Below are 9,381 nucleotides of genomic sequence, written 5' to 3' on the forward strand. Positions count from 1 at the left end.
AGTCCCAGCATCACCACCACCACCATCACCGTCGCCGCACCCTGCCCCAGCCGCATTAGGCGGCCCCTCTCCCCCCTAGCCCCAGCCCGGAGGTGTGCCGCCCGCCCCCCCCAGTCCTCTCCAAGGCGTCCTACCATTTCAGGACCGAAAAAAGGGAGCTCCAGCAGTTACCCTGCCTCAGAGACCGCTGCCCCAGCAGAAGAGAAGTCTGCACCAGACCGCACTGACAAAGCAACCGGAACAAGGACCGCCCCCTCGCTCCCATCAGCACTCAGGCCGCATTGAAACACACCTGGTAGCCATCTGCTTCCTCCGATGCAAAACCCAGCTGATTTGGTTCCGACAGCCTGAAAGAGGAGTCCCTTCTCCAACGGGCCTTGAGCTGAACCCGCCCACTGGCTGAGCATACGCTCCACATGAAAACATGCGTTACGCGGTAGAGATAACATTCCGTTGACCCTTATTTTCCACGAATTACAGGTCAGTAAAGAGGTTTTGACTTAAAGTCTGTAAGTACTGGGAGGCCTAATCACTTAGCTTTTAGCCTCTAAAAGGTGCGAGGTTGCTCATTCACGAATAGCTACAGCCCTGTCGATTCTGTGTATCACTGTGTTTTTAACGCCATGCCTTTTTCAGGGGTTGTAATGAGGTACTCTTTCCATGTGCAGAAGAGCTCTGTAGCTGCGGGCAGTCGTGTCTTAGAAAAGATGCCTGTTCACAATCATGTTTTAATAATTACGTTGCAAAAGAGCACTAAAACCCACAAACCACCAAAAGGATGCATTCTGCGCAGAAGTATTTTTAAAAGCGTATTTTCAGAGAGGTATTTTTAACATCATGTGTTTGGTGTTCAGTCGAGTAGGTTTTCGTATCTGGCTAAAGTGAAGGCAGATAGTGGGTCCCGTGCATCAAACTGTGATCAGTCACACGAGCTCCATCTGTTTTGCATATAGTCAGGGCTGTGTTTTCATGCCAAACGTCTTTATTGACAAAAAGGAAGATTAGAATGCAGTGGCAAAGATCATGCAGCGTAACATTTATTTTCACCCCACATTATGACCACTTATAAAACAGGATCTTATGTTGAATTTTGGCAGTTTGTTCCCTATCTGAGGTGACTCTTCTCGGTTGTGAAAGAGGATCGGTTCAGTTTGAATTGTCCTCAGAGGCATGTAGCAAGCCGTGACCTCGGGACAACAACGTTGGCTGGTCTTTGTGCTGTGTTACTTTCGGCACTTGCATTATGAGCAAATTACGTGAACGGTCAGCCGACCAACTTCAGAACTGGTTTGTTTTATAAGGAGAGGGTAGAGTTTTACGAAGTCGGCTGATATTTCCAACAAAGGATGCATGAATCAGTAAATATGACCCTTGGTTTTGATGCATTTGTCATACAACTGGTGACTTGGTTACTCACATTGAAAGCCTCCATCAAAAGAAAACCTGCAGCTTTCTGCATCGCTTCAGTCAGACTGAATCTTAAAGCAATTCTGTAAAAAAAATTTAAATAAAAACTAAAAAAATAATAAAATGAAAAAGACAATGGGTACTGTATTTCATTACTTGTAAATCATGAATTTTTATAAATGTGGAACTCATATATAATAAGAATCAAACTTTTATATGTTGTTTTGTAAAAAAAAAAGAAATGCATAAAAAGCTTTGCTTTCTTTAGTCTTAGTTTTCATTATTTCCAAAAGCAATACATTTTATAGTTTTGTTTTTTCTTCAGAAAACAAATGGTGAGATTAAAGTTTATGTTCTCAGTTCTTTCATGGAAACAATGTGTACATGTGCTGCCTTAGTGTACCAAAAATACATTTTTGAAACAATAGCTTTACATTGTCATTCATGTTTGTAGCATCAAATCCTACCCATGGCCTAGCAGAAAGTCCCATGCGCAGTGATACTGTCCGGATCCAGTTTAACATGTTGCCTGTTCAATAAAAGTCCAGCAGATGGTGCTGTGACACTAAAATCAGTTCCACACCAGAAAAAATGTGCGCACGCAGCGGTGTGGTCACAGTAACAAATGCCATATATGCTTTGGTAGAACTGTTTGGATCTTACATCTTTCTTTTATGTGCTTTGAATTTTTGTTAGTCATTAAAGTTTTTAAGGGTTCTGTTGCATGGTATTTCATCAGCAAATTCCACGTCTGTATGTGGGACGCAAAACTGTCAAACTTGTTAAAGTGAAACCATGTTATGTATGTTGCAAATGTTAGTGTCGTCTATTAAAAGTTTACATTTGAACTACCTGTGTCGGACTTCTTGATCATTCTTCTTGCCAGTCCATTTCCTTTTGTCCATAGGGAAATGTAACTGATAAAGGTGTGCCTGCATACTTATTGGGGCAACTTATTGTATCAAATAGAATGGCCGTTCAATTGTCTTGTCTAGTTCTTTTTTTTAAGTTGCACTATTATGTAATGTATAGTGTGAACATTACAAAATGAAAAAAAATCCAGAAGAATACATAAACATACTACATATGCTATAATAGTAGCAATTAATATGCAGTGAAATTAATAATTCCAATTTTAAAAGATAATGATCTTTAAAAGAACAATCATATACACTGATACTCTTGTTGTAGTGCTCCCTTGTGTTAGTGAACAATGTAGCATATTACACAAGCTTGAACCAATCTTGTCATTGTAACATAACATTGGACTATTTTCCATCTCCCATCAACCCAGATGCAATCTTACAATCCATAATTACAGACCTGAAATTCATTTGCCTTTATTTCAATATGAACAAATAGCAAAAAAACCCCTGCTGAGAAAGTTATATAAAAGAATGTATTGCTAAGCAATGGTTCCCTCAAGACAAAGGGGCAAAGTGGGCTTTTTCCATCAATTTATTTCTGGAATTTCACTGTTGACAATCTTAAATGTCATCCTTCAAAGCCGTTTACACTCAAGAATGCCTTTATTGTACAGGGATGGAACTAAAGTAAATACTAAAATGTGTGACAGCATATTTACTTTGCTGAAAAGCACTCAAACACAACTCCACAGGTGATAACTGGCATTCACTTACTCCGCACTAAAAGTCCTAATACACAACTTCGTATTTATTGGATTTATTTGTTGCAATTTTTTCTTTAAGAGGACAGCACACAGATGAATCTGCAGGAGTCAGCATTTACAAAATTCAGCATTAATCCATTATGAAATCCGAAAACATACTATCATTAAACTCAAGGAAAAAGGTTTCCAGTAAAAAAGACAACTTAAGCATTCATAAAGGGAAGGGCTGGGGTGGGGGGGAGAGAAGAGGCGCCTCTATTTTTGAAAATAAAAAAGTTAATTATATGTGAATGTAAAGTGGACAAAAGCCTCTGTAAAATTTGCAACTGAAAAAAAAATGCATTTAAATTATCTGCACCATACAAGCAATGGAAATGATCATGCTAAGTACACAAGGGTCTGCCACTCTAGTTGTCTGATGCAATATTAACAAGTATGAACAGCGCAGTGCAACCAGTATTTGGAACAATCCTTGCAGTGTGTTAGTGTTGGCAGGACTATTCTCATTTTTCTTCACACCACTGGTTCTCCTTGCGTACCTGGAGAGAATTTAAAACACACATCAAAAATAAATAATAAATGGGCCTTTAATCTGATCACTTTGTTACTTTTTTTAATCAAATGCGTTACCTGGGCCTCCTCTTCCTCTGTAAAATCATTTTTAATGTTGAACGTCTTCCTGATTTCCTCTGGAGTTTTTCCTTTGATCATATTCGCAACTGTCTTGCATGTGACATCTAGCAATCCCTTGATGTCCAAATAGTTTGCAGCCTAAAAAAGCAGTTGTGGAAAAGGATGAGACTGATGGACATGACATTTCAAGACCTCAAGAGTTTTCCCAGTAATTCTACATGATACCTGTGTTTCAGGCTTAACCTTACCCATGAAAAACATTCTCTGGCCCAGTCAGGTCAAAGCCAATCAGATGACACCATGGGCTTGTGTTACTAAACTGCAACTCAGGCTACAACTCTGGATCAGTTACATGCATTGCAAAATCACCATGTGGAAGCCAAGATGACATTAGCACAGTGTGCCGTAAACAGCCATGCTAGATGGCATCTTCAGGGTTGGTGTAGTTATATGATACTGAACAAGACCACTGGCTAACAGGTGAGTGGTGATGGCATTATTGCAATCTTCATTGTGCAAAACATGTACACTTTCAGCAGCTATCTAAGGAAATGCATCACACACCAGAATGAGTTCAAAGAGTGTCCCCTGGTCCACTTTGAGGAACTCCTGGTCCCACACGGGGATGTCATCTGTCCTTTTCTCTTTGTTCTCGTCGTCTTCGGGGGGAGGGGGGTCATCCTTGTGGTGGGTGCACCACTGGATAACCTGAAGGACCCAGAGAGGAAAAAGCCGAAAGGTGAGCAAAGCGCTTAAATTGGGCTTCAACAGCCCAAGGTTCCAGTAGAAACACCTAAAAAGGTTGCTGTAATGCATCTTTTTAAACCATTACTTCTCAAATGAACTCTTTATGCATCATTTTCATAACTGTAATCACTGTGGTACTGTATTGTCTTGAACTCCTTATTGTAAAGTCTCTAGCTGTAATACATTGTCTCTATTGTCATTCTTATTTTATTTAAAAAAAATACAAAATTGACAAACAAAAAAGAATGTGGGAAAAGGACATGGGAGATGGTGCACTGCAGACAGGGGCATACTGCCCACTGAACCATTTCTACCTTTCAGACTCATTTCAGGGGCTGGCCTGAACTGTAAAACCCTGTTCCATATCCACAAACTCTACCCAACTCTGATGGCACACAGATTACGCTGTACTTGTACTGATAATCTGCTACTGAACAATGCTATGGATTCTTTTCTCATTAGTTTAATATAATATTTTCATTGTCCCCATTAGACAACCAAAGCATTTAAAACTGAAAGCTTCTGGAAGATACAGATGTGAAATGCATTTGAGTTGACAGGAATAAGCCAAATGAACTGCTTCTGTGTGGCTCATCATCTTGCACAGAAGACATTACAGCATGAAGATGGAGAGCACTTTCACCTTCTTCAGTATAGCGGCATTCACATTAGGCAGAGGTACAGGGTCGTCATCTCCTTCATCATCCATTCCCAAATCTGTACCAAAATAAAGTGACCACATCAACATCAACATTTCTTTCTTAAATTCTTGTTTTCTTATCCAACTGTACCTCTTACTCTTAACGGCATTCATAAGTGGAAGGCAAAGGAAGAATTTCATTGTACAGGGAACTTGTTTCTTAACTGTGCATATGACAATAAACTTTGAACTTTGAACACAGAACTTCACACAAAAGAAACCTGACTAACAGCACCATAACCTGTCAGAGGAACTTTTAACAGGTAGTCTACTTCTAGTTATAATCTCACAGAACAGCTTTTACTCATCACATTGCCCTACTGAAACAGACATTCTCATACACATAATCAGTGTATCTCACAGGCGCTGTCAGTGTTACGTAATGAATCCATATGATCATAAATGATCATGGTATAATTATTTCATTGTGATAAACCATATAAGCAGATTTTGATGTTAACAACTTACCTTCCAACATAGTTTTGATGGTCACTGACTGTTTTGCAATTTCAACATCCACTTCAAATATCTCTCCATCGGAGCTCTGGAGTTTAATAGTAGGCATCTACAACAGAGAGTTACGCTTTCAGACAGTCGCAAAAAATGTGTCAGAAAGACTTTCCAAACAGACTAGTAAACTAAGCACAAAAAACATGAGCGACAATAGTTAATAACTAACGTTAGTAGCCAGTCGTTAAGAAACTGTAACAGCTGGTTATAAGGTGGCGATGGATTATTTTACCCACATAAACATTTATTGTACACACACTGGAACACCGTTGTCTAAACTGGCACACAGAGGAGCATGTTAGCCAGCGCTAGCGCTAGCTGGGAATAGTCATCATCGACACAAGAATCTAGACAGCTAGAATATATGACTAGAATCACAGAGGCGTGGTGTCTTCCACCTTAACACCGTAGTTTGGTGGTTAGAAGGAATTTTAACTTACGGCTATCTTATTAACGGTGTCACCGTGAACCGTGACCGGAAGGGCACCACTGTAAACTAATTAATTTAGTTATGAGGGGGCGTAATCCCTAATCAGGTTTCCTACCGTTATACTAGTTAACTAACTAGATAATGTTAACCTAGTTACCCATTTTCTCATTAGAAAACTCCCGGTCGAACACGGGGATCAGTTGTTTTGTGTGTTGTAGTATGATGCGTTCAGTTTCTAGTTACACATTTCACCACTGTGCCAGAATGGTTTCACTTTAACGCCAATAATAACTACCTGGCAAGCTACCTAGTCACTAAACAATACCGCTGATCCTGTTTACTGAAAGGGTTAGCTAATTAGCCAGCTTTAACTGTCACGGGCTATAGCTAACCAGTAACGCATTCTAGCGCTGCGCGACCTAGCTAGCCGTTTTCAAAAAATGTTTTCAACCAGTCGCTAACTACTAATAATAACGTAAAAAAAGATATTCGGTTTGTCAGCCAACGAAAGAGGTAGCTAGATGACTTAGCCGGTAAGCCAACAAGTCTAACTGGCTGTTCTGTTGCCAGGGTATTGCTTGCTAGCTGTAGAACATTCGATAAGGTCCTTGTTAGCTAGCTAGGTAGCTAATACCCTAGCAACACTGTACGTAGCTAGTTCAGATAGCGCTGGCTAAACTATCAAGCACGCTCATCCCTTAGGCAGCGGTTGATTGTAAACCAAATAAACATATTTCCCTTCAACGTGTTTGATTAACGAATCAATTACCTGGCCGTAAACTCTCTAAATTCACAAAAAGTACAGAAATAAAGACATATCGCCTTGCCTCGCTAGCTTGGTAGCTAGCTAACTCACAGTAATGACGAGGCCTCCGAGGTACAAACATCCATATTCGATAAACGTATATTAATTTTATTTGCGATAAAACGAATCACTTTTCAAAGCATAAACAAAATACTGTAACATGAACTACATTAATTGCTTAATACTTACAGTTAACGAAATCTATTTCACAAATGCAATTTCAAACGTCAACAGGGCCCGACTGTATCAGTTACCAGCAGCCGAATATTATCCTTCGTCTTTATGAAGTAGGTAGAGATACTGTCGTCCTATTATAGTGCCTAGTTAAAAAAATTAAAAGTTGCGTTTATATATCTTTTAATTACATTTAATTCTGAAATAAGTATTTCAGTTAATGTAATAAAGCTGTTTCTATGTTTTTTTTTTTTTGTTTCGAGGCAATAATTATCTTGTTGTTTTAATTCAGGCTATTATGAGGGCAGCCCTTGACGAGCTCATCCCACAGGTCGCCATCTTTTGAAGTATAGTTTCCGCATCCGCCACTTTGGGCTGCGTCTGGGCAATTGCGACAACATTATCCAGCTGTTCAGCATTAATCATCACCTTATATATATTACATGTTTGGTTCTTGTTATCAAGAATACTAAAAAAATATATATCCCGGCACAAACGATCACAGAGTAGTTGTGTTTAACAGTAGAACGATTATAAACTATGTGTGCTACGCATGTGCACTGAGCCACAGAGTGGCTTCAGCGCCGTCCATAAACAAAGCTGTAGCTATCGGCCAGCGCACTGCTGCGATCAGTCATTTGTCGTATGTCAAACGAAGATGTTGATGTAATTTTGATACTTAGTTTTATATTGATAATATAATATAATTTTAATTAGATGGACAAATACTGGCAAAATATATGCTACATGCGCCATGTGTTTTGTTTGATTAGAAAACACGTAATCAGGAAACAGCTAAAATTGATCTATAGGTCGGCACGTATTTTGACTTATTTGTCAGTTTAGTTCATATTCTGTTTTAAAACGTCTCAGTTTTCGAAGACCATGATTTTCTCTGTTCGACGAGTCCGTTTTTAAAAATTAATTAATCAGGAACAACGAACTACCACCAGATGGCAGACATTCGACAACAAGCTGTGCGTGGACGTGTAGAGTAGTATGGCTTGTGCAGATCCGCACTATGAAGGGGGTCCGCTGCTTTACGACGCCCCGCGTTTGTCAGATGTTACTCGGGGAACTTGTAAGGCAGAACAGAAGATGGATTTATTTTATCCTTTCTGCGCGCTGTCTTCCTTACCCTGTGAGACGCATGTTGCTTCTCTTATCCTCTCACTCCTGAACCATCAAGCGTGACGTGTTCCAACACACAATATTTATATGATATATAATGTTAATGTAATATTTATAACACGTGTTAACGTATTTAAATATCCATTGTTGAACAGTATGAATACCCCATGAATATATGTCTTTATCCCATAATTATCTAGCCTTATTGTGGAAAATGGATTTCTATCCCGTCCTCAAAAGAATAACCCTACATGTAACATTGTGCGATCCGTTTTACGACAAGACATACAGAAGTGCAGTGTCTTAAAGATGGGGACTGTCTGAACATTAGTTGGTTATGTGCATATGCATATAATTTATTTTTATTATTAGATGAAATTATTAGGGGAAAACAGGTGCTTGCAAGTCAAAGGAGAGTAAAACACGTGTAGACAACTGCCTTTCTGAGGAAAGCTGACATTGCAATAGCAAGCTGTTGTGTTAATGACATGGTGGGTAACTTCTATTGCAATGTCAGCTTTCCTCAAAAAGGCAGTTGTCTACAGGTGTTGTCAGTAATGAAAATAAATTATATGCATATGCACATAACCAACTAATGTTCAGACAGTCATTTAGTGAAATTATAAAAGTCATTGTGCATTGAAGTACACTGTTGAATTAAGAGTAAACACAAACCTATTTTAGAGAAAGGCTATCTCATTTTCCAAACTTCTTATCATTTCTGAAACCTGACTGTGCTTCACATGATGTAACTATTCTATTTTTAGCCCGTACCCCTTTGTCCCTCAATAGCGTGGATAGAATCCAGCTCTGGGATATTATCAGTCTGACTGGAACGAACCCAGATCTAAACACATAAAACAAATTGCGTAAGTTAATTTCACCTTCGCTTACAATGACTTTTATGGCATGGTCTCAAAGTTTAAGCTCCAGTGAAAAAAACAATGCCTTCTATTTAGGCTCATAACCCAGATGTCTAAACATCAGATATGCTAATGCTTGAACTGGCTTAGCAGACATCCAAAGGTTATTCAGTCTGGCAATCCTCCATTTTTGGAAAGATTTTTCCTATTTTGTCCTGGTCTAAAGTGTCTAATGTGTCTAAGAGGGTTTCTTAAGAGCCATAAGCCACAATCTGCTTATGCATTTACTTTATGCAGTATTACATTACTCTTATCCAGAGCAACTTACATAAGATAAATTTTTTACACGCT

The 9,381-nt window shown here is 39.1% G+C and overlaps 1 protein-coding gene across 1 annotated transcript; it reads right to left on the bottom strand.

The window, feature by feature from the left end:
• Window positions 1-2,823: 2,823 nt before the first annotated feature.
• Window positions 2,824-7,129, bottom strand: skp1 (S-phase kinase-associated protein 1). Its single transcript, XM_036524855.1, has 6 exons — window positions 7,052-7,129; window positions 5,586-5,682; window positions 5,061-5,134; window positions 4,235-4,378; window positions 3,668-3,808; window positions 2,824-3,576 (listed from the first exon to the last, which is right to left on the bottom strand). Exons 2-6 carry the CDS (start codon window positions 5,680-5,682, stop codon window positions 3,541-3,543), a joined length of 492 nt encoding a protein of 163 aa, XP_036380748.1. The 5' UTR covers window positions 7,052-7,129; the 3' UTR covers window positions 2,824-3,540.
• Window positions 7,130-9,381: the final 2,252 nt, after the last annotated feature.

This window comes from Megalops cyprinoides, chromosome 3 (assembly GCF_013368585.1).
Source record: "Megalops cyprinoides isolate fMegCyp1 chromosome 3, fMegCyp1.pri, whole genome shotgun sequence".
NCBI classification, from domain to species: Eukaryota; Metazoa; Chordata; class Actinopteri; order Elopiformes; family Megalopidae; genus Megalops; species Megalops cyprinoides.

Bases quoted from the DNA above. Each gene is read 5' to 3' on its own strand.
- skp1 (XM_036524855.1), bottom strand. From the start codon at position 5,682: ATGCCTACTATTAAACTCCAGAGCTCCGATGGAGAGATATTTGAAGTG. The intron at 5,135-5,585 runs GTAAGTTGTTAA...ATTTTGGTACAG, and splicing joins CATCAAAACTATGTTGGAAG to ATTTGGGAATGGATGATGAA. The intron at 3,809-4,234 runs GTGTGTGATGCA...CTGCTTTTTTAG, and splicing joins CACTCTTTGAACTCATTCTG to GCTGCAAACTATTTGGACAT.